Genomic DNA, 24111 nt, shown 5'->3' on the forward strand with positions numbered 1-24111 from the left:
ACCACTCGTGCACCCCCGGCCTCAAGGGCTTCTTTGTGCTGCGGGCCACGAGGCTCGCGGGGAGCCTGTGCCCTTAGCGGGGTGCTGGGGTGCGAGTGGGGCAGCGCTCGGCCTCGCTGGCGAGATCAAAGTGCTGCCATCCGATAAGGGGTCAGGAGCTTATCGGGGAGGAGGGACCCGACGTCACAGCTGGGCGATATCTGCGCTCGCCAAAACCTGTTCAAACCTTTCCCTGGGGACAAAGGCGCTCGCGGCTCTCGGCACGGGATGGAAACGCTTTGGTCTGCCCTCCTTCCGCCCCGATGGATGGGTGGCTGCCGGCGGCCAGGCTTTCCCAGGACACGGGGCAAAGGGCTGGAGAACACCGGCATCCCTCTCTTGCTTCGTCCCAGATGGTCTCTCCAGTGCTGCTCTGCCTTCAGTCCTTCTCCTCTTCAGCAGCCTCCCAGCCCTTCGCTCTCCTCTCCTCCAGGAGAGGAGCTGGTTCCCATGTCACCCACCGTTCACTATCTGGACAGAAATCACGTGTTTGTCCATTTAGTTTTTAATTTTGTGGAGCACCCGATTCCCTCCCATCCTGCATCTGAAGGCAGGTTTTGTGCCTCCCTGTGTGGGAAGGTGCAACTCACCCACAGGGGAAGCCCTCAGGGTTTAACCCACCCACCGCCTCCTCACACCAGCCCAGAAAGTCAGAAAATTCCTTGTTTGCTTTCTTTTCCTGTGGAAAAAAAGAGAGAACCACAAACACAGACTTCCCAGATTGCCAGCAAACATCCAAAGAGACCAAAATGTTTTCAGTTATAACCCAAATATTTTCCAGGAAATGGACCAAAATGGGTTCGGTCACGATCTAAATATTTTCTAGCAAACAAACCAAAGCATTTTTGGTTATAACCTAAATATTGTCTGGCAAATGGGTCCCTACCCTCTCAATTATAGCCTACATATTTTCCCAGAGCTCCTCCAGCCCTGCTTGCATCCCCAATCCAAGCAGCCTGGCTCTTCCCAGTGGGGAAATCACCCTCTCCATCCTCCAGCACCACTATCGCTGCTTATCCCGTGTCAACGCTCCACACGGATTTCATTCCCTCGGGAGCACCAGGGAGTGTGTGTCCTTTGCTGGATATTGAGACTATAATAAAGCAATTATCTTGTTTGCCAGCAGGATTGATAGAAAGATCAACTTATTAAGATTGGATAAAAGGCAAATTCTGGCTGGAAGCAAAGTGTGGTTATCAAAACGTCAATAGACCAGCGGTTCCCGGCACAGCCCCCCCTGGGCTCGGCCCTGCCACCAGACAAAGGAATAAGGTGCCCTCTGCAGCACACACACATCCCACTTTCTGACACTTCTTGACCCGAAGTTGGGCAGCACTGAGGTGTTGAGTCTACCAGGAATCACGGATTTGCAGTTTCTAACATCAGATCCAGCGCCCCCACGGAGCAGGACTCGGCCAACAGCTCCTTCCCAGGCAGGGCTTCCCTCAGGACCAGGCTCTGGGCATTTCCCCTCCTTTGCTTTCAGTTTCTCTCCTGTGTCAGTGCCCTGACCCAGCCCACACACCCCCAGCTCCAGCCCAGGGAATCCCATCTCCCTTCGCATCCCACGGCCGACTCCACCACCACCCATGCAGGATGTCAAGGGGCCTGCAAGGAAGCTGGAGAGGGACTCTTTATCAGAACTGTAGGGACAGGACAAGAGGGAATGGGTTCAAAATGAAAGACAGTAGGGTTAGATCAGATTTTTCGAAAGAAATTTTCCCCCTGTGAGGGTGGGGCAGGCCCTGGCACAGGCTGCCCAGAGAAGCTGTGGCTGCCCCATCCCTGGAAGTGTCCAAGGCCAGGTTGGATGGGGCTTGGAGCAACCTGGGCTAGTGGAAGGTGTCCCTGCCCATGGCAGGGGGTGGACTGGGATGAACTTTAAGGCCCTTTCCAGCCCAAACCATTCTGTGATTCCATGATTCCGTGAAGAAAGCCGTGGGGGAAGCTTTGCCCACGATGGCACGTGTGTCCCTGAAGCAGCTGTGTTTATGAACCCACACAAGCTCATGGATCCTTTACCCAGTGCTGCAGGAGCTTGTTTTGGTGCTTTATTTCCAAAACAGAGATTACAGAACACAGGTGAACACTTTCCATCCACATTAAAATAAAGGTTCCTCTTTTCCTACACAACCACGAGAACAGCACCTGAATTAAATGGTTGGGCTCTAGGTTGGACATTTGACTTCCCAAACCAGGTGAGGATCAGCCACCTCATGATGATGAGAACCTAAAGGGTCTCCAAGGGAAGCTGGGAGGAGTTTGAGGTGACACTGAGGCATCTGGGCCTTTCAACTGGAAAATCACATTCACTTAGGAAGAAAAACAAGTTAGATCCCTTCTTTACAATTAGCCTTTTCCACTCCTGGCCTGTAATTGCCAACTTCAAAGCTCTCAGAATTCTCACTAATGAATTCACCTTCAGTAACAGGAACCTAAACCTGTTCTGCTGCCTGTGTGTGGAATTTCTCGACAAGCCAAGGTTGGGGGAAAGACAAACTTCCCAGAAAGACTGAGGGCAGCCCTCCCAGAAGCTGGATTTGGGCAATGGGTTCATTAACAACCTTTCATTAATGATTTTTCACAGGCGAGACACCACCCAAGAGGGCTGAGCAGCATCACACGGAGGGACAGCAGAAAGATTCCAGGAGAAAATGGCTGAGAGAACAGGGAGCTGCAGTACCACCCCTGGCTTGGTTTGCCTCCCAGAGAGCAGCAGGGCTTAGCTAACAAAACCAGCAGTACCTCAGAAATAATGAACACATTTGGGTCTCTTTGCAGAGATATCGATCCTTTAACCCTCACAACCAGCCTCTCCTTTGCCAGCCTCTCCCTGTAAGGCAGGAACACTCACAGCTACTCCAACCTCCTTCCCTGGGGGAAAAGCAGGCACTTAAAATGGGTTAAAAGGTAAAACCAAACCCTCCCACGATGAGACAACGGAGCACTGGGTGAAGCTCCATTCCTACAACAGGTTCTTGGGAAGGGGAAAAGACCTATTTATGCATTCACCAGGGAAGAAATATCAAGGGGAAGAAATCTGATTGATTAACTCAAACTTCATCAAGAAACACTCAAGAAGGTTAAGGCAGTCAAATTCTCCCTGCACAGCCCACGGCTGCTCACCAAGCCATCCCTCAGCTTCAGTCCCAGAGTGCAGGAAGGAGCCCCCGAAGGGGTGAGAGGAGTCGGGTTCCCCCCTCACCTTCCGTCCCAAACCTGGATTCTCCTCTGGAACCGTCTCCCCCGCGGCCACTAGAGGAAGCTGCGGCACCGCGCCGGGAGAATCCCAAAAGTGCCACCTGTGCTCCGGGAACCGCGTCCCCAGCGCCCAGACACGGCTCCCGTCCCTCCCTGCCCTTTCACACCACCGGAAAAACCGAATATGAAGCAGTTCTCAAAGAGTCCTGGCCACCTAATGCGGACACAGCTCTTGGGAAGTTTTCCAGAAAAGCAAAAAAAAAAAAAAAGGGTGAGAATCACTGGGACAGTGAACAAGTGCACCCCGAAAGCCGTAAATGCCAACTGCCTTCCTGGCTGCCTGCACGACACTTCCATGGCTTAAACGTGGAACAACCCACTGCAAACAATGAGCTATGGCTGGCTTTTCATTCCTAAAGCTTCCCGGGGAGTGTGGGATACCTCTGGAGCGGGGCCTGCTGAGCCAGCAGAGCTGAGCCCCAGCGGGGAGGGGGAGGACACAAGGGGACACAGGATGCTCCACACTGGCAGCAGTGGATGCAGCCAACATCAGCTCCATGCTTTCTCATCTTTAAGGCCAAGGAAACTCTTCTCCCTTCCTTAAGAGGTGCAGCATCTCTGGTGTAACTGGGAGAAAGGATGTGTTGGAGAGGGAGGCCCAAGTGGGACAACCTAAGTCTAGAGGACATGAAAATCAGCAGTTCAAACAATCCAAGCCAGATTTCCCAGCACAAAGCTCATGGGGAACCACTGACATGGGATTGCAGCCGGGAGCTCGATGTTTCTGAGGAACACCAGGGAGAATTCCCTGATCCTGGTTGCTCACAGATGTGCAGACCCTCACACCAGCCTCATCCCACCCCTGGGCACACGTGGCCAGGCTGGTGGTCGCAGGCAGCACCCAAAAGCAGCCCCAGCCCTCAGCTGCTGCCACCCAAGGCACAAACAGCCACCCACCAGCACCTTCCCTGGAATTCAACCCACCTGCAAAACCCCTCGTGGTGGTGGGAAAGGGCCCTCACCTCCTCCTCCACGGAAATCCTCATTTCATTTCATCCTCACTTCCCTTTCTGGGGAAAAAGGGAATAAGTATTTTGCATTTCTCAGCTCAGGTAGTGGAAAGGCAGGTTCATACAGAGGCTCCAGAGGGAGCTGCTGGTGCTGTCCCAGAGGGTGACACTGACAGCTCAGAAACTCTTTATTTAAATACTTTATTTAAAGCTTAACGCAGTTAACTTTTATATATATATATATATAGATATAAACAATTTTTCTCTCACTTCCCTAAATGAAAGCTGGATTTAGGGGGATACATTACTTGGGGGTTTGTTTTTTCCTTCAAATAAAGTCATTTGTTATACATATAAAAATATATTACTTGGGTTTCCTTTCAGTTTTAAGTGACACAAGGGTTGGGGTGGACAAAAGAATGGAAGACAAGCACAAGGACTTCCAAAAATAAAAAGAAAACCAGTGAATTTAAGCATGTGGCACACTTGAAATTTATAGTGCAACAGCAAGCCAAGAACTCCACGTTCTGCGACACAAACATGGCATCACTCAGACTTGGATCACACGTCCTTGCTCCCAACAGGGTCACGGCTCAACAGGACATTACAGCACCAAAACCCCAAAAGGCTGAACTTCCAAAATCTGGAAATCAAGTTCCTGGCCCTCAGAAGCAGGTTGGGACGGGGTCTTTCCTTTTTCGTGGACGTCAACACCAGAAAACATCGAGGACGAGGGGGACACGAGGTTTGGCAACGTCTCTGCAGGGAGCGGGACCCTCGCTGAGACTGGACCCAGCTCCCGAGCCAGGAGGAGGATGGATACAGACAGCAGGGAGGAGGGACCCCAGAGCACCCCAGAGCACTTCTCTCCACTGAAACAGGCACAGAGTAACCCAGGGAGGGACTGAGCTGCAGCAGGACACGCGGAGAGGGCTCGTGGGACATCCTGGAGCAGGACAGGAGCAGAGACCCCACGCAGAGGCAGCTCAGCCCAGCCCCGGTACCAAGACAAAGATCCACATCAAAGGCCACAAAATTTACCCGAGAGCCGAAATTTAGCCCTTCCAAGCCCGTAGTTGCAGGAAACAAACTGCACATTCACTCACAACACTGAACAGAGATTCCTCAAGGCCCAGCCAGGCACGTGGGTGGAGGCACCGACTTTGATACCACTCCAAGCTCAGCTGCCCGGCGGCTCCACTCCCACTCCCACAGCTCCCATACCATTTCCCACCCACCCTGTGACAGTCAGGCCCAGTTAATGCATTTTTGATCCCCAGCTGCAACTTTCCCCAACTTTTTTTTCCCCAGTTGGTGGCTCAGCAAAGCCACCAACCTCTTCTGAGACCTGTCCCCCAGACCGGAGCGAGCCACAGCGAGCACACGCTTCATATTGGCACCAGTTTGGCAATTAACTGGGAGGCAAAGGAGCATTTCATAAATAAATAGGTAAACAAATAAATAAATCGACAACACTTCTGAGCAGCTGCTGAAAAGAACCCTTCAAAAGCACACCAGGATATGGCACAAGTGAAGTTTTCTACACCAAACCTTAAGTCTCTCTCATGGTTGTGGCCTTTCCCTCCTCTTTCAAAGCAGGAAAAGGAATTTTAGGATTTAGGAAATCAGGTTTCTGTGATCACAGTGTCTGCCCATGGCTCTCTGTCCTCCTCGTTTAATTTCAGCTGCCCAATTTAAATTGAATCTGAGAAAAGGACAGAAATATAAAAAGCTTCAAGAAAACAGGTAACAGTGAGGGAGGAAAGGCCACGGCATGAGCTCCCTCATCACCAGGGACCAGGGAAAACACAAGGCAAATCCCGAATTCGGAGGGGCCTGGCTGCAGAGCTCTCCTGGAGGTGTCAAATCCATGGGGAACAGGCTGGATTTGCAGCAGAGCTCCTAAAGCAGCTCATTTTTGGGAAAAGGCCTCCCCCATGCCACTGCCCTGCCCTGGCACTGCCCTAACCCACACGAGTCTGTGCCCACACAGTGCCGGTGTTACTCCTGGCACCTCCTGCCCGAAATTTAACCTTCCGAGTCGTCAAACATCCCACAAGGCTTCAAAAATGAACGACACAGAGACAGAGAGGGGAAGACAGACAAGACAGACAGACAGACGAGCCTCAACAGCAGCTGCGGGAGCCCTGCCGTGCCCGCGGGGAAGGGGCAGGCAGGGAAGCAGAAGGCAGTGGCGAATGGAAGTCACGGCGGGCAGGGCACCGAGGGGCAGGGCCGAATCCGCGGCGCGGGGCTGGCACTCGGGGGGGCCCTCAGAGAGGCAGGTCAGTGCTGTTGTGCCGCGTTTTCCGCGAGGTCCCGTCATCCCTGGGCAGTGCCCGCTGCAGGCTGGACATGGCCGCGGTCTTCTTGAGGTCGATGACGGCGTAGGAGTCGGTGCGGCGGGCGCCGGGCGGGGCGGGCGGCGGGACGCGGGGATGCTCCCGCTGCCCCTCGCCCGGCTCGGCCTCCAGCTCCACCTGGATGTAGTTGAGCTGCCGCGGGGGCTCGGCGCGGGGCCGCGGCAGCTCGAAGCTGAACACGGCGGGCAGGCGGCGGGGCCGGGGCCGGGGCAGGAGGGCGCTGCGCCGCGAGTCCCTGCGGTTCTGCAGCGGGGCCTCCTCGCCGGCCTCGGAGAAGCCGCCGGGGGACGGCTCGGCGGCCTCCTCGTCCCGCCGGGCGGGCTGGAGCTCCCACACGGGCGGCAGAGCCGGCAGGTTCTCGTAGTGCAGCAGCGCCGAGCGGCGCTGGGAGGAGCAGCCGCCGTCCTGCCGGCACAGCCCGGCCCGGCACAGCGCGGAGCTGCCGCCCGGCACCGGCCCGTTGAGGTTCTCGTAGACGCACTGGGGCGAGGGGCACCCCCCCTGACACTCGTTGTTGTTGTTGTTGGGGGGGCAGAGGGGCGCCCCGCACTCCCGGGGGTGCCGGCACGCCCGGCGGGAGCCGCAGGAGGGGCCCAGCACGAATTTAACCTCCCCCGGCTGCAGGAAGACCTGGGGGTTGCGGTCTTCGAGGGAGCAGCTGTGGTTCCTAGGGGGGAAAGGAGGGTGGGCTTCAGGCAAGGAGTGCATACAGTGCCGGCCCCTCGGCTCCTGCTCCCCACTGGCCGTGTTGACGTAGGTGTGGGACTGCAAGGAGAGAAGCAGAGGGACAGTGAAAGGAGAAGAGAGCAGAGGCAAGAGCAAAGCAGCCGTGAGCAGCTGAAAAACCACCAGGAAGGGAAAATTCATCAGTGGCTGATGAAGCAGGAGGAGATGGAAGAATTTCGTAAGTCGAGGAGGTTTTGGGAAGCAAAACGCAAAAGCCATTTTAGGATTTGTGGGCTGAAGGAGAGACAAAAAAGAGTCCAGCTGCAGACACACATTGTATGTGTCCACATGGTTGGACATCAGGAGGACTTTCTTCCTGGAAAGGGCTGTCAGGCATTAGAAGGGGCTGCCCAGGGTGGAGTCCCCATCCCTGGAGGTGTCCAAGGAAGGACTGAATGTGGCACTCAGTGCTCTGGGCTGGGGAACAAGGTGGGGACCAGGCACAGGGCTGGTCTTGGAGGTCTTTTCCAACCCCAGTGATTCTGGAATTCTGTCTGTGTCACGCTCAATGCATGTGGCACAGAGCAAAAAGCAAAGCCACTTGCAAAATATTTCCTCAAGTGGCTCCCACTGGGATCCTGCAGCCCTCACACCTACCCAGGCCTCCTGGGGGATGGTTTAGACAAGCTGGATTTTGCAGGGGAAAATCCTAAATTCTACAACTGAAAACGAAGAGCTGAACATCAAAAATGAAAATAAAAAAGGGTCTGAATTTGAGGTGCATTTGCACAGCAGTTTAGGGGCTGTGTGACAGCTCACAGGTAACTGCCACCCAAATACCAGTGGATTTAGGACAACTCAATTGGCTTTGCCAGGCTGATGTTCTAGTGAAGTGTCAGAGAGCAGGAGCCTCCAAGAGCAAAACGAAGTAAAGAGAAAAACAGAATGACAAGGTGTGAGGGTCCCCCGAGCTTTGAGTGGGAGAAACCCAGACCTGCAGAGCAAAACCAGCTGCTTGCACCCACAGAGTTTAGGACAGGCAGGTTTACCTGCTCCTCAGGCCCAAGGAGGGGATGAGTGGAGTCTTCCCCCACGGAGGAGTGTCTCAGGCTGCTCACTGAGGGGTGCCGGGCCGAGGAGCAGGACAGGCTTTCTGCAGGGAAGCTGTGAAATCCATTGGGAAATCCTGGGACGGTGTACCCCAGACCTGGGGGAGGATCAAGGCAGAGGAGCATTAGATTGGTACAAAATAAGAGTTATTTCACTTTGCTGCACCCTGGAAGGCAGAACCAGCCTGCCTGGGGGAGATCCCACCAGTGAAGAACCCAGCACAAACCCAGGGGGCAGGGCTTTGTTTAAACCTGAGTCACTCCTGGAGACAGGAACTGAGTCAATCTGAGTTATTCCAGAGGTGGTTTCATGGAGAAACCACCTGACCCTTGTAGGTGCTGCTTAGGAAAGGCCACCTGGCAGTGGCCAAGTGAAATCCAACCTTGGAAACAAAATTCCACACAGGAAACAAGTGGGGCCTTAAAACAAACGTGTTGCATGGGGTACCCGTGGCCATGAAGACATGGGACAGCACGTGGCAGAGATCCCTGGGCTGCACAGGGCAGTTTGATGGGAGCTCTGCAGGCATCACCCCATCTCTGTGTGTCCCCCGCTCCTCCCCAGACACCGAGGGCTCTTACTGTTGGGGGCCTGGGGGGTCCGGGACAGCTCCCGCTGCGTGGGGTGACTGTTCCTGGTGATGACAACAGGCTCCTCCACCACGTTGATGCTGTTACACTGCATCAGGTCCTGCAGCAGATTGAAGATCTCCTCTGCTCGGGAGCACTTGAAGGCAAAAATCCCTGCGCAGTGACAGAAAGGAGGGTCAGAGGAGCAAGGAAGTGATCCTGCTTTTGCAAGAGTACAGGGAATTCCTGGCTCTAAATGAAGAGGGAATTCTGATTGCTGTGTTTAACACAGTCAACCCACAGCCGCAGGAAAACAACCAACAGCCTGTGGATTATTCATGAAATAATCACCAGAAACCATGGAATCTCAGAATGGTTTGGGTTGGGAGGGGCCTTGAAGCTCATCCAGTTCTACCCCCTCCATGGGCAGGGACACCTTCCACTAGCCCAGGTTGCTCAGAGCTCTGTCCAGCCTGGCCTTGAACACCTCAGCGTGGTGTTATCTGACAAGAGCCAAGCCCACAGGTGTGGAGGGACAGGTGAACTGCTCTCCTTTCACCTCTGATCTGTGTGAACTCCCCTGGCACTCTCTGCAGCCCTCACTGCCAGGGAAAGGCTGGGCAGTGCCTCCTCAGAGCTGGACTGGGCCCTGTAGTGTGTGCTCGTGAGGGAGGGACAAGGACATCACCCTTTTAAAAATCCCTGCAACCAAAGAGTGTGTCCCCAAAGGAGCAGCCCAGACCAGTAACCAATCCCAGGCTGGCACACACACACACACCAAAGCCATAGCAACAGGAATGGCATGGCAACAAGGGCTGCTCCCAAAGAACCAGGTTTGCAAGGTTCTGGCCAAAAAAAACAGCTGGAACTGCCTTGTGTCAGGTAGGAAGCAGCATCAGGAAAGAGTCCTCCAGATAAAATCAATAAGCAGAGTAAAATCCTACAAGGAAGGGAGAAAACTCATCAAAACACATCATCCCTCCCATTTCTGCTTTGAGGCTGCTGAGAGTCGGCTACAAATTTTGTAGTATGTGAAGAGTTTGCTTCTTCACCTCTGCCTGGACCTGAGCAGAGCAAGCCACACATGGGGCAGAATTTGAATCACTGGATTAAACTGTAATCACTGATCCTCACCCTGCAACAGGCAAAACAGAACCCAGACTCCCACCACTGATAAGCACATGGCTCCAGGAGAGGGAACCCCCACTTAAATAAATATTAAAGAGGAGCATATGCCACTGCAGATTTGCACAGACCCTGAACACTCGTGTGAGTCCTTCTGGATATGAAGGAGTTTACAAACACATTGTTAGAACGAGGAAACAACTTTTTTTTTTTTCCCCGGGGATGCAGATGCCAAGAAAATGTTCAGCTCTTTAAAAAGCAAGAGAGACAGACTGGTAAAGGAACTAACAGGCACCATTGTAAAACTGGAGACTATTCCCAGTGCTGCTGATGACTTGGCATGTGCTCCTGGGTGACTCACTTCCCTCCTCCATGCACAGCATCCCCGTGCATAACATCAGGGAGACGTAGAACTCCTTCCCTCGCTGTTACAAAGTGCTGCCAGACCCCAAATGCAAAGCTTTGGGCAGAACCAGCACTGACCACGGCAGGGGGAAAGCACCGAGGAAAACAAAATGTGCCCAAACCACTGTTTGCCACCAACATGCTCTGTGGAACGAACAACCCTAAGAGGGACCTGCAAGAAAGGTGCAGGAGATGCCCTTTTGCTTTACCCTGAGTTAAAAGATGCTCAACAGCTTCAGCCTTGCAAAAAGTGCTTTCTAGATCCTCAGGGAAGTCCTGCGACCAGCTGGGCATCCTTTGGCACTGAAGCACAGCGCTGGCAGTGTAACAACCTCCCTGGCATTAAATACACCCCAGAAATGCCTCATCACCCACCTCCTGAGCACCAATGCACCAGCAAAACGAGACCACCGGGTTTACACCCAGGTCCTGAGCCACAATGATGTCTCACGGGTGTTTTAAGCACACAAACCCTGTGGTATCCTGGGGGAAGGGGCTGCAGGAGAACCTGTTGCCTGACTAGGGGCAGGAGTTTGGGAAGGCACAAGCCCCAGTCACTCTGGGGACAGGAGGCTCGGCGCTGGTGCCCGCAGGAGGCACTGGCACACTCACCCTGCCCCGTGTGGCAGCGCCGGCCGCTCTCGAAGGAGAAGAGGTTGGAGTCGTAGCCGTAGCGGCGCAGGCACAGGAAGGGCCACCTGACGGCGTCGCGTTTGTGCGTGTGCAGGATGAGCTCCCGCTGCGTCAGCTCCATCACCCCGGAGCCCAGCTCGTGCCCCTCGTCGTCCACGTTCGTCACCTGCGGAGCCCACGGCAGCAAACCCTGAATCCCAGAGTCACTGAGGCTGGAAAAGCCCTCCAGGATCATCCAGTCCACCCTGTGCCCCTCCCCACCTTGTCACCCAGCCCAGAGCACTGAGTGCCACGGCCAGGCCTTCCTTGGACACTGCAGTGGTGGGGACTCCAAACCTCCCTGGGCAGCCCCTGCCAGTGCCTGACCACCCTTTCCATGGAGAAATTCCTCCTGATGTCCAGCCTGAGCCTCCCCTGGCACAGCCTGAGGCCGTTCCCTCTCCTCCTGTCCCTGTTCCCTGGGAGCAGAGCCCGACCCCCCCCGGTTCCCCCCCTCCTGTCAGGGATTGCAGAGCCAGAAGGTCCCCCCTGAGCCCCTTTTTCTCCAGGCTGAGCCCCCCCAGCTCTCCTGGTGCTCCAGCCCCTTCCCCAGCTCCATTCCCTTCCCTGGACACGCTCCAGCCCCTCTGTGTCATCCTGTGGGGCCCAGAGCTGGACACAGCACTGCAGGTGCCCCTCACCAGATACCCAACTGGTGTCCAAAGCAGCCCACCCACAAAGCACTGTAATTCCATGGATTCCCCCCATTTACTGATGTTTTTTCCCAGCTGAGAGCAGGGATTCATGGCTGGCAGGAGGCGCCGAGCTGTCAGCCCTGGAGACTGCGAGCTTGGCAGCTCAGCTGATGTGTCTGAGCCCAGGCTCTGGAACACAGCCCTCAGCAATAAAAGGTTCCTCTCCAGTTCCCCATTTCCTTGCATTTTCCAAGCACAGGCAATTTCCACAGCAAATACAAACACGTTTGCAGCAGAGGTTCCTTAAGGAAAGGAAAACAAACCCAAACCAAAACTAACACATTTTCAGATCCTCCCAAGTGGCACTTGTGTGCAGGAGCAGAGGTTTTCTCTCCTCTCGTGCCCGAGTCCAGCCCACGCTGGGCTTTGCCAGCAGCTGGAGCTGTCACAGACTCTCTGACGGGGTTGAAGGTGCAACACTTACCTTAAATTTGGTGGGATGGTTGTCTGGGATGCTGTCTGTGCACAGACAACTGCAGCAGCTCCCCATGACGCCAGCCAAAGGGGAAATCCCTGGGGAGAGGGCACAGACCACAGTCAGCCCAGTCAGGCTTTCAGTCCAACCCTCCCACCCGCTCTAAACACGCAGCATTTACAGCTGTGTCCTCCTCCATCCCACTGGGTTTGGGGCTCAAACTCTTCAATCTGTTCCTTGATTAATGAGCATTGTAAATATAATACTAATTGAAACCAACAGCTTTCTTACCATCAGGCAATTGTTGGATTTTTTTCAGAGGAGTGAGAAGGAATTCCCACTGCTGTCCCTCTATCTCCCTCGGGACTTCATGGTCACCAGGTTTCCCCTAAAACACAGGGGAAGTGGTCCCATCTTCCACCTGACAAGGAGAACACAATTAAATAAATTATAAAATCGGGGAAGACTAAAAAGCAGGGGATGGGGGTGGGGGTGTGATTAAAGTCCCCTTCAAATATCACAAGGAAGGGAAATGTTGGTGTTTTTTTTTAATTAACTACCTGCATTTATCTCAATAGAGAAAATTCTGCACAAAAATACATAATCTACAGCTAAAAACCCAAATAAATAAGAGACATTTTACTTCTTGGCTTTGGGATCCTGCAGGAGTGGGGTAAATAAAACACAGCAGTAAAACTGAGGGTGGTGAGGACACAGGGAATCACAGGCAGCTGCTGCTGAGGAATGTGAAGGTGCCTTCACTGGAGGGAAGGTCCTTCAGGGTCAGAGAACCAGCAGCTGTTCTACTTTGGAGTATGAAAAGTAACAAATGCCAGAAAACACTAAAAGTCTGATATCTGACACAGACAGTGCAGGAATCAAACAGGCAGGAGCTGTGTGCATTAGCAGAGAGAAATACTCCTGGCACCTGCCCTCCTGCACACCCCTGTCACCCCCCAGCACCACCACACCTTCCCTGGCCAACCCCACGTCCTGCTCCAGCCACCATGGCTGCTTTTCCAGGCTCAGTATGGATTTGCTCCCCACTGGCCTCACAGGCTTTGATCAATAATTTAGCAACAAACCCCGCTCCACTTGGTCTGATCTGGTCACTGGGGGCTGTGCCCTCTCTGGCTCTGCCCTCCCACTCCCAGAGCAGCAATGCCCTAGGAACGAAGGGATTCTGGTAGGAAACATGCTCCCTCTGTCCCCTCTTTCTTCTTTATCCTCTCTCCATCTGGTGTTTCCTCCACCTGCAGCTGTGAGGGGTCAGGCTGAAGTGCTGTGGCTTATCCTGAACAGTTTTTATGCTGAGAACTGAACAAATGAGGAAAAAAACCCCATTGTGAGCTCCCTGAACACTCCCTCGGCACTTCCCGCTGGTGAATATTTTGGGAGCATCCCTTTCACACAGAGACTGAGGCTCCCAAGTCTCAGCACTTCCAACACACCTTTCCAACACCTGTTTGCCAGTCCAGAGCCTCAGCCAGTCAAAGCAAACACTCCAAGAGCCCAACATGCTTAGGAGTGTGTCCCTCCTGAGACCACCAGCCCCATCCAGCCCTCCAGCCTCCCACCCTCCAGGATCCAAACCGAAATCCTCCTCAGACCTCCATGGCCCTGCTTGGCCTCCTCTCCAGAGCACAGCTCACCTCTCCCGAATCCACAGCCAGCTTGTTCCTCTCCTCCCAGACCCCCCCAGCCTGCAGAGAAGCCCCTCGTGCCTTCACCCTCCTTCTCTTAAACCCAGGACTGGGGAAGAGGGTCCCCGTGACCCCAAAGGACCAGGGCACCCCAATCTCCCTCTGCCCAGGGGCACAGGGATGCCTCGTGTGGAAAAGCTGTTCCCACACCAACCCCCTGGGACAGGCAGGGACAGACCCAGGGCCCCCAGCATGGAAGGGAGCAGGGAGCAGGGGCAAGGAGAAGGGGCTGGAGGGAGGAGGAGAGGGATGGGGGGGTGAGGAAGGGGATGGAGGGAGGTGGAAGGGGATGGAGGGAGGTGGAAGGGGATGGAGGGAGGTGGAAGGGGATGGGGGGTTGAGGAAGGGGATGGAGGGAGGTGGAAGGGGATGGAGGGGTGAGGAAGGGGATGGAGGGAGGTGGAAGGGGATGGAGGGAGTTGGAAGGGGATGGAGGGGTGAGGAAGGGGATGGAGGGAGGTGGAAGGGGATGGAGGGAGGTGGAAGGGGATGGAGGGGTGAGGAAGGGGATGGAGGGGTGAGGAAGGGGATGGAGGGAGCAGGACGGGCCTGCACAGCCCGTGGGAACGGGGGGCCTGAGGAAGGGGCGAGTGCCGAGGCAGAGGGTGCGGAGGGGACACGAGGGGACCCCGGGGGGGCACGAGGGGACGGGGACAGCGGGCGATGCCCGGTCGGTACCTGAGGCGCTGCCCGGCTCCGCCATCCGGGGAGCTGCGGCCCGGGGCCCCCGGACCGGCCCTGCCGGGGCCCGGAGCGTGTCGGGGCCCTCGGGCCGGCCCGGCCCTGCCCTGCCCGGCCCGGCGGGTCCCGGGTCCCCGCTCGGGGCCCGGAGCGATCGGGGCCGGGCCGGGCCCGGCGGAGCAGCCACAGCGCAGCGCCGCGGGGCCGCCAGGGGGCGCCAGCGGGGCGGGAGGGGCGGGGCCAGAGGGGGCAGGGCCAGGGGAGCAGAGGGAAGAGATTTGGGGGGTCAGTGCGGGGGATTTTGGGGTCTGGGTCAGGGGGATGCTCTAGGGGGGTCAGTGAAGGGGCATCAGGGGTATCAGGGACAGGAGGGGGTTCTGGGGGGCACTTAAGCAGTCACAGCCTCCTGGTTCCCAGCCCCACCAGTACCAGAGCACTAAACCAGTGCAGGCAATGGCAGCTCAGTGCTGGGGTCCCACAGGTGGCTGCACCCCCAGACCACCATCATGGGCACCCGATTGCTCGTGGCTGGGCTCTGCAGGATCCCGACTCAGCCCGGGGCTCCTGATGTGATCTAATAAATAATAACACCCACGGAGGGCGTGTGGCCTGGGATGAGGCGCAGCTTTCCCGCCGGGATCACAGGGGGTCCCTGGGGATGCTGCCGGTCACACTCTGGTCACCCCGCGGTGCTCTGGCAGCAGGGACCCCTCGTGCTGGTGTCGTGCCCCTCACACACACCTGGAGCAGGTGTGGGCTCAGCTGGCACCCAGGGTGTGTTCCCGTGGGGCAGTGGCTGATCCCACCTGGGAAAGCCCCGAGTGACCCCTCTGTGCCTCCCAGCCAGGACTGTGCCCCTGTGTCTCCCAGCCAGGACTTTGCCCATCGAGCCTCCTGCCGTGTGGAGGGATGGAGGGGTGGGGGAGTGCAGGGCAGGGGGAGGCCCCACCACCACCCAGGGGTACAAAGTCCACTGCAGCAAATGGGCCGAGATAAAGCTGCAGAAACCAACCCATCAAAGCCAAACAGAGAATGAACGTCCCAGTGCAGATCTGAGACCTTAAAGGGACCCTGGGGAGTGACAGCACTGGCTGGACAGCCCTGACAGGGCCCCTGTGTGGGGGAGAAGGGCAGTGGAGATGGTCACCTGCCCTCTCTTTTCCCTCTTCTGCCCCTTCCCAGGTGATTGGGCAGAGAATCCTCAAATGGCTTGGGCTTGGAGAGACCTTAAAGATCCTGTTCCACACTGAACACCTTCCACTAGCCCAGGTTGCTTCAAGCCCTGTCCAACCAGGCCCTGAACATTTCCAGGGATGGGGCAACCACAGCCTCTATAAAGCACCAATAACCTGTGCACCAACACCGCCCTGCACAGCCTCGCCCTGCCTGGCCACGGCCTCTGACAAATTACCATCCCTGTGGATTTAGACTGCAGTCCTGACCTGAATCCCAGAATCTACACGAGCCACCTGCACCTCTCAGGGCTCCCAACAGAGCTCCAAAACAAGCCACAGCTCCTGAGACCACGTGGGTGGCAGAGATCCAGGCTGACCCCCACAGATGGTCACCCCAAGGGGTGTCTGTGCTCATCCCCAAAGTCACATCAGCAGGCAGGAAAAATCCTACAGCGTGTGAGAAATCCACAGAAGCACAACAAAGACGCTCTGCCTCGCGTCAGGCTCTGATAAATTTTGCCCTGGCTCCTTCCCCGGGTGGAATCGCTGAGCCAGAGCCGGTCGGAATGGCTCGTAGGAGCCTCGTCAGGTGTTCAGGGCTTGTGGAAACTAGGACATCCTGACTTGCCTCTGGCTAACTCCTTTGTGAGAGCCCAGCCAAAGTTTCTCCACCTCTAAATTGGGGTGTAATGACACTTCCCCCTCTTTCATGAAGCTTCAGCTCTTTCTGATCTCGGTAGGAAAATAAATCACCGCGCGGGATCATAAAAGTCATCAAACGGCAACCTGGGGTGAACCGAGCCGCAGAGGGAGGGAAGGGCGCGGGCGCTCGGAAAATGAGAGGTAGGAGCAAGCCAGATGTCATCGGGAGCTCTTTCCCCTGTAGGGTTAATGTACCCCCCCCCTTCCCCTCCCTGCCTGCCCAGGAATTCCAGCCATTGGCTGGCTCCCGAGGTTTAGGCTAAAAAGCCTGTAATTAGGACCCCGGCTGCCGCGGAGCCAGTGCCTGGGCAGGCAGGGGAAAAAAAAAGAGAGAGGGGAAAAAAAAAAAAAAAAAAAGCGTTTCCCTGACTGAGCTTGGATGTTTTCCTTTCGCTTTGCAAAGTTTTCCCAGCCCAGGCTCCATTCCCTCGCGTCCTCCGGAGCAGGGCGGGACGGCGGCGGCCGGCGCGGGGCTGGAGCGGGCGGCGGAGCCCGCAGCGGCGGAGCGCGGGGCCCGCAGCGCCGGGAAAGGGCAGGTACGTGAGGCTGGAAGGCATTGCCGGGGTCGGGTCCCCAGCCACGCGTGGAGCTGGAGCTGCGGGAGAAGGGGACGGGGAGGCGGGGGCAGCGGGAGTTGCTGCGAGGGGAAGAGGACGGGAGCGAGGGGAACAGGGGGATTTTGGCTGTTCTTCTCTGGGAGTGGTAATTGGGGCAGGGAGTGGTATCGTTGTCCCCGCGGTCTTTGTTTTCGGGAAAACGTCCCCTGAGAGCAGGAGGTGACGCCTGTTCCATCGTGCCAGCCCGGAGCGGGCAGGTGCGCGGGCAGGGGGCGGGCAGGGCTGCCCGGCACGACGAGGGGCTCCGGGAAGGGGCATTGGCTCCACCATCCCTCCTTTGCCCGGGATCCGGCGCGAATGGGATGTTTTGGGATTGGAGATGGAGCTCAGCCCCTTCACACATCGATGTGCTGGGCCACGATAGGGTGGCCACGGGGAGAAGTGGGGTGGGGGGGCTGCATCCTGGTGGTCACAGGGGACAGGTGGGGTGGGGATCTTCATCCTGGTGGCCATGGGGAGATGAAGGTGGTGGGTCTTCATCCCGGTGGCCACGGGGACAGGAGGGGTGGGAGTCTCGGTGCAGACCTGCGAATGTACAAATGGGTGAGTTAGGGTGGGTTAAGGGTTACTGCTCCCCACCCAGCTGGGACAGCCAGCCATACCTGTGGGATGGGGGAAAACACACCGAGAAAAGCCCTTTGCAGCACTGGCACATCCCTTGGTGAGCAAACAGGCCACAGTACTGGCCACCATCCCCTCTGTTGGCATGGAGAACACAGTGCTGTGTGACAGAGCAGGATGCTGAGACACCCCCCCCAATCATTTGGGGGGCTGCACTGAGCCTGGCCCATGATCTGCTGTGCCCAGCCAGTGGCACCCGGCATTGTTCCACCTCAGGCCATCCCAAATCCAAGAGGCACCGCAGGCTCCTCCGTGAGACTGGCTCTGTGTCTCCAGCCTGGCTCGGGCTGTGCTGCAGGACTCGCTGCTCCAGCTCGCCCTGCCAGGCCTCAGCTTATCTGGCCCCAGAAGATGCATCTTTATTGCTCTGCATCTTTGTTCCACGCACCTTCATCGCAGCTGTGTTGACAGCAGCTCAAGCAAAAACAGGTTATCCCGTGGGTGAGGTGAACACCGAGCTGTGCCTCTGGGAGCTGCCAGTGCTGCCGGGCGCTCTAAGGGGATCGGGGCTTTTTGGTCATGGTGAGATGTTGTGTTTCCTGGGGGTTGGGGAGTGTTTGGTGGTTCTGAAAAATTGGCTGGAGGGGGTCTGGAAGTGGGTCTTCTAAGGTGGAGAGGTGGTTCTAGAAAAGCAAAGCTGTGGCAGAGATGCAGATCAGCCCCTGCCATGCTGGGAACAGGGAGCCTTGTGCTGAATTCCGAATGGGCTGGGGTGGCTGCACTCCAAGTTAATGTGTGACCTTGGCAGCAGAGGGCTGGGAGCCCACACATGCTCCCACAGCCAGCTGGAGACAGGGGCTGCTCCCGGGGAGCCAAATAAGATTAATATTCCCAGGAATTTTAGCCGCTTGTGCCCAGGGAGCTGTGCCTGCTCCCGATCCTTCGGAGAGCAATGGGGGCTGAGCAATCGTACCCAGAGGAGCTCCCAGCGGCTTTTACAGCAAAGGCAAATGACAGCCAGTGGCACCCAGCCTGTCCAACTGGTCTGTCACATGTCCCTTCTTGGGGACTCGCTGGCAGGGAGGAGAAGCTCCCCAAAGTGCCACTGTGCCCCTGATGGTCCAGGCTCTCCCATCCCTGGGTTTGAGGGCAGGGGCAGGCTGGGAGCATCCCTGTATCCCAGCAGGGAAGGGAAGGGCAATAGCAGGAGTGCCTGGAGGCAGCGAGGGAGAGCAGGAAGGAAGAGGGGACAGCGATGGGGAGCAGAGGAGACAGACCTGTTGGGGCTGCCTGGCTCTTTAGCATGGGAGGCACGTACCTGTGTCACCGTCTGGGGCTAATTACAGGGACTTGTTTACAGCCCAGACGGCTGCCAGCCAGCGTAATCACATCAAACTGGGCTGGGCTGGGCTCTCCAGCACATCCCCATGGATCCACAGCAGCCAGGAGCCCTGCCCAAGCCACTGTCCCCCAGCATCACCCCACGGTGCTGGTGGCCCTGGGACAGGGTGCCCTGTGCCACAGGGCTGGGGCCACGCTGGCACCACCAGCCCCACTGAGTCCCTGGAGCATCAGAGGGGTCTAATTACAGCAAAGCCCCAGCAGATTAGACAAATGCAGCTTGGAGGCTTAATGAGCCAAGCACAGCCTGGGAATGCCTCCCACTGGGGAGAGAGAAACAAGGGCACATTACCCAAACCAGGCAGAAACAGAGCTGGGGCCGCACACTGAGCCCACGGAGATCCCCACTCAGCATCCTCAGGGACTCACAATCCTGCTCCTCCTGTAGAGCCAAGGCTGTTTCCTCACCCAGCAATGGGCCCTCACCAAGCCAGCAAAGCCAGGGCTCTCCTTGAGCTGCAAATACAGAGTTAGGCCAGATTATTTCATCCCTATCCCAAAGCACAGCTTTGAACAGCACCCTGCAACCTGCCCTGCACCCTCCTGCACTGCCCCAGGGCTGGCAGACCCCACAGCCCAGGAAAAAGCAAGCAGCCCTTTTGTTTTATCCCGCTGATTAGCCAATGTGCAGCGTTAATCATTGACCCAGCTGCAGGGCAGGGAAACCTGAGCTGCCCGGGCTGATCCCACCTGCTCCCAACTCCAGAGCTGCCACGTTTGGGTGCCACGTCCCAGCACCCCAAGATGCTGCACAGGAAGGGGCACACTGGGAGCAGGGGCTGAGCTGGGAGTGTTGGAGGTGTTTAGAGGGAGCAGTGGGGATGCTGGTGCTGGCTGGGATGTCCCTAACAGTGAGGGCAGGGGGGATACACCGGTACCATCCCAGTGCAGAGAAGGGAACGGGTCCTCATGGTGGCAGAGGAGTAGGAGGGCCCAGGTAGACAGTTTGGGGCTTCCCACCCCTCAGCCCTGAGCCCGAGGTGAGCTGTTTTCTGCATGGAAACACTTTGCAGAGCAGCTGATCAATCCATGGTGGGCGTTGCACAGGGTGAATCCAGGGGTGCCCTGGGGCCGTTTGGTCACTGTGACTTCCTCCCCCGGAGCAGCAGCTCAGCTCCATCCCACCCACAGCCCACCTGCATCCCACCGGGGCAGGAATCACGGGTTGAGGGCTTCAGGCTCTGGGCTGGCGTCCAGGGAACCCCAGGAGCCACCACATCACCAGCTCGCCTTTGTTTTGGAAAGCCAGGGCAGGAAGGAAGCGCGTGGTGGAAAGCGCTGCGTGGGGAGGAGGGAACGGCTCTGGATGGGTTTCCACTGCGTAACCCCGGGCCAGGCGTGGTGGTGGTGGCTGGGCCAGCCAGGCAGGAACAGCCGCCCGGGGCAGAACAATGGCAGCCCAAGGGGAAGGAATTATTTTCCACTGAGTTGGGCTGAACCTCAGTCTGTTCCCACTGCCTTGTTCAGGGCTGGGCCACTAGACCAGGGTTGGCCACCACCCAGCAAAGGACTGGTGGCAGTTGGGGAAAATCTCCTGCTGAGGGTGAGCAAAAAGCCGGGGCTGTTTTCCAAAACCTCTTCCAGCTTGAGCTGGGACACTCGGGGTCTTCCCTGCCTGGTTTCAACCCATCACCATCCCATCCCCTCCCAGCGCCTCCTGCTTGGCAGACAGAGCCCCAGCCCTGCTGAGTGCCCGCACCCTCGATGTGGATTTGCTGTAACTCCTGCAGAGAAAGCAGCCCCCAAAAGCCCTTGAACTCCTGCAGTGGTTCAGCCAAAAGTCTCGAGGTCATGGTGACACTGAGCATCCTCCCAGCTGGACCTGCTCCAGGGTCCCTCCCTGGGACAAGGGGCTGCTCATCCTGCTGCCACATGGAGACAGATCACGTGTCCTGGAACGGTCTCTCCTCTCTGCCTTGCCGAGGGTCTCACCAGCCCACGCTGTCTCTCCCCAGCTCATGTCCCTGCCTCGCCCTGCATGGCCCCAGCGAGATGAGCCCCCGTCCTGCGGCACCACCACCGGCCTCCCTCCGGCCTCGTCCGACAGCGACTCCGGCTGTGCCCTGGAAGAGTACCTGGAACCCACTGCGGACCCCGCGCCCCCCGAGGTGGGCAGCACCCCCGCTCTCCCCCAGCTCCGTGGGTGCCGTGCATGGGAGGTTCCCACGGCAGAGCCCTGGGATTAAACACATTCTAGCAATGCAGCTTAATCCCCCTAAAATTCTGCCTGTCTCTCTCTCCTGTGCCCCATCCCAAGGCCCCGCCGTGCCTCGGGCCCCGCTCGCCGCAGCCCGGCTCTCCCTCCGACAGGACGCGGCTCCGCGCCAGAGCCCTCCTGCAGCAGCTGCCTCCCCAGGACTGCGATGTAAGATGCCTATTTTTGGGTGCTGCCCACCCTGGGCTTCACCCCCGTGCCCCCCTCACCCCCGTGCCCCCGTGCAGGAGCGGTACTGCCCCGAGCTCGCCGAGGAGGAGCGGCGGCAGCTGCGAGCGTTCAGCGCCCGGCGCAGACGGGAGGCTCTGGGCCAGGGGCTGGCATGTCCCGTGCCCGGTCCCTGCCATGGCTGTCCCTGCAGGAAGGTGAGGCATCTCCACCAGGACCCAATCCCTGCCTGGGATCTGTCCCCAAAAGCCAGGCTGGCCCCAAACCCCGTGTCCCTTTGCCTTGCAGTGCGGCAGGAGGCTGAACAAAGGCGACCCGGGGATTTCAGTGTCTCGGCTGGGGGACCAGTTCTGGCACCCGTCCTGCTTCTCCTGCCACTTCTGCCACCAGCCGCTGGTGGATCTCATCTACTTCCAGCAGGATGGGAGGATCTACTGTGGCCGGCACCACGCGGAGCTCTTCCGACCCCGCTGTGCCTCCTGCGACCAGGTGGGTGCTGGGCAGGGGGAGGCTTTGCTAAAAGCCCCTCTCTTGGCTGGGGGCTGCAAATCCAGCAAGAACCACTGATGGGTAGGAGGAAATATTCCTTCCTGAGCCTCGCTGAGATCCTCCTGCCCGTACCACGGTTCAGGGGCTCTTCCTCACTCCTCAGCGTGGCAAAGCATCCTCCAGACGAGGGGTTTTCCCGCTGGGTGCTGAGAGGATGGGTTGTTTTCCCGCTCCAGCTGATCTTCATGGAGGAGTGCATCGAGGCCGAGGGCCGGCGCTGGCACCTGGAGCACTTCTGCTGCCTGGAGTGCGACGTTCCCCTGCGCGGGCAGCGCTACGTGATGAGGAGCGGCCGGCCCTGCTGCCGCGCCTGCTTCGAGAGCCTCTTCGCCGAGCCCTGCCAGGCCTGCGGGGACCCCATCGGTACGGCCTGACCCCAGCCCAGCAGGGCTGCCAATCCCTGCGGGGCAGGCGGGCTGTGGGCTGGGAAGGCAGCGGGGGACGGTTTTGGCACACAGGCACGGGAAGAGCCTCCCCCTCACCCGCGGTTGCCCCCCAGGTGCTGACAGCGAGGGGGCCACGCACCAAGGGCTGCACTGGCACGCCCGGGCCGCCTGCTTCTGCTGCAGCCTGTGCCGAAAGCCGCTGCGGGGACAGCCCCTCACCTGCCGCCGCGGCCGCCTCTTCTGCTCCGACGCCTGCAGCCTGCGCCACGGCTCGTCCTCCTCCTCCAGCGCCTCCGACTCCTCCGACTCGGCCTTTGCCTCGGCTCCGTCCCCGGACTCGACGCCCCTCTCCCGAGCCGGCCCTGCCGGCAGGACCGCACCGGGGTCTGGCGGCCCCTCGGCCCCGGGGGGCTGCAGGCAGCGCGTGGAAGGGGCTGGTAGGATCCTACTGCACCTAGGGAGGGGAGCGGGAGCAATTCCAGGCTCTGCTCAGCCCCTGGGTACTTCATGGGGAATGTCTCATGGGGCCAGCCCAGTTTAGGGCTGGAGCAGTGGTGATGAGCCCCCAGCCCACCTCCTGTGGGAGGGCGAGCGGTGAGAGCAGGGGCTGGGCTGCTACCACCCCCCGTGATGTCCCAAGGCAGCCCTCGCTGCACAGGGGGCTGTGGGAGGGCAGGCTCAGCCTTCTCCTTCCTCATTTACCCTTGCTTTCCTTCTTCCAGAGGCGTTTTTGGATCAGGCCCCTGTGCATCCTGCCTTCAGGAGCACGGAGGACCACGGAGCAGCCGCCAAGGAGCGGAGCAGCGATGCTGTGCACACAGGGATGCTGGGACCACCAGCCACCCACCCCTCCTCCCCCCAGCCCAGCCCAGAGGGGCCCAACGAGCCTGGAGCCTTGGGCCACCCGGTTTTGGGGGGCCCAGACCCCCGAACACCCCCGGGCCATGGAAACCCACCCTCCCGAGCGGGCACATCCCCACCCCGACACAGCCCCCGGCCGGAGCACACTGACCTGCAGGACGCCACGGAGGAGGAGGACTCCTGGTGTCCCACCTGCTCCTCATCTTCGGACTCAGACTCGGAGGAAGAGGGTTTCTTTTTTGGGAAGCCCATCCCCAAGCCCGGGATGAACTCCCTGGGCAGGGAGCCCCCGGGGAAGGCCGGGGGCAGGACGGCCAAGCCCCGGGGCAGCAGCAGGCACTGCAGTGTGTCCTAGCAGTGCGGACAGGGGGGCCCTGATGTCCTGCCAGCCCCTGCTGGGTCCTGCCACGGTCTCAACATGTTCCAAGTGTGGTTTGGACGAGGCCCAAGGCTGGTGGGAGAAGCTGCTGGGATCCTTCCCTGCCGGCAGCTGCTGGCAAAGCACAGCCTGCAATTCCTGCCGGCCTCTCCCGCAATTAGGAACAGGTAAAGCAGGAAGGGAGCAGAGCTCACCAGGGCTGCAGCACCTCAGACACAGCGGGGAGAGCAGCCCGTGCTCCAGACAAGGGCAGCTGCCTGCACCAGACCCCTGGGCCAGGGCTGGATCCTTTGGATCCTTCCCTGGGACCCCTCCCTGCAGGATGAGCACCACTGCCACGTGCTCTCCATCTCTGGTGCCACCTAAGGGAGGGGCCAGGGAGGCAGCTCTGCTGCTGCCAGTGACGAAGCTCCAATAAAGTTTGGCTGAAATCTGAATGCAGG

The 24111-nt window shown here is 58.2% G+C and overlaps 2 protein-coding genes across 2 annotated transcripts; one reads left to right on the forward strand and one right to left on the reverse strand.

Annotated features, from left to right (window-relative positions):
• Positions 1-4437: 4437 nt before the first annotated feature.
• FRS3 (fibroblast growth factor receptor substrate 3) lies at positions 4438-14815 on the reverse strand. Its single transcript, XM_050327061.1, has 7 exons — positions 14652-14815; positions 12562-12691; positions 12280-12368; positions 11101-11287; positions 8971-9132; positions 8329-8486; positions 4438-7378 (listed from the first exon to the last, which is right to left on the reverse strand). Exons 3-7 carry the CDS (start codon positions 12343-12345, stop codon positions 6524-6526), a joined length of 1428 nt encoding a protein of 475 aa, XP_050183018.1. The 5' UTR covers positions 12346-12368; positions 12562-12691; positions 14652-14815; the 3' UTR covers positions 4438-6523.
• Positions 14816-16868: 2053 nt separating this feature from the next.
• On the forward strand, positions 16869-24105 carry PRICKLE4 (prickle planar cell polarity protein 4). Its single transcript, XM_050326857.1, has 8 exons — positions 16869-17067; positions 21066-21218; positions 21368-21475; positions 21553-21690; positions 21782-21982; positions 22219-22405; positions 22542-22865; positions 23151-24105. The coding sequence occupies exons 2-8, from the start codon at positions 21069-21071 to the stop codon at positions 23642-23644; spliced, it is 1602 nt and encodes a 533-aa protein (XP_050182814.1). The 5' UTR covers positions 16869-17067; positions 21066-21068; the 3' UTR covers positions 23645-24105.
• Positions 24106-24111: the final 6 nt, after the last annotated feature.

Source organism: Myiozetetes cayanensis, unplaced genomic scaffold, assembly GCF_022539395.1.
Source record: "Myiozetetes cayanensis isolate MyiCay16 unplaced genomic scaffold, myiCay2020 scf32, whole genome shotgun sequence".
Taxonomy (NCBI): Eukaryota; Metazoa; Chordata; class Aves; order Passeriformes; family Tyrannidae; genus Myiozetetes; species Myiozetetes cayanensis.

Bases quoted from the DNA above. Each gene is read 5' to 3' on its own strand.
- FRS3 (XM_050327061.1), bottom strand. From the start codon at position 12,345: ATGGGGAGCTGCTGCAGTTGTCTGTGCACAGACAGCATCCCAGACAAC. The intron at 9,133-11,100 runs GTGAGTGTGCCA...GTCACTGCGCAG, and splicing joins GCGCTGCCACACGGGGCAGG to GGATTTTTGCCTTCAAGTGC. The intron at 8,487-8,970 runs GTAAGAGCCCTC...ATCCTCCCCCAG, and splicing joins GACCCCCCAGGCCCCCAACA to GTCTGGGGTACACCGTCCCA.
- PRICKLE4 (XM_050326857.1), top strand. From the start codon at position 21,069: ATGTCCCTGCCTCGCCCTGCATGGCCCCAGCGAGATGAGCCCCCGTCC. The intron at 22,406-22,541 runs GTACGGCCTGAC...GTTGCCCCCCAG, and splicing joins GGCCTGCGGGGACCCCATCG to GTGCTGACAGCGAGGGGGCC. The intron at 22,866-23,150 runs GTAGGATCCTAC...TCCTTCTTCCAG, and splicing joins GCAGCGCGTGGAAGGGGCTG to AGGCGTTTTTGGATCAGGCC.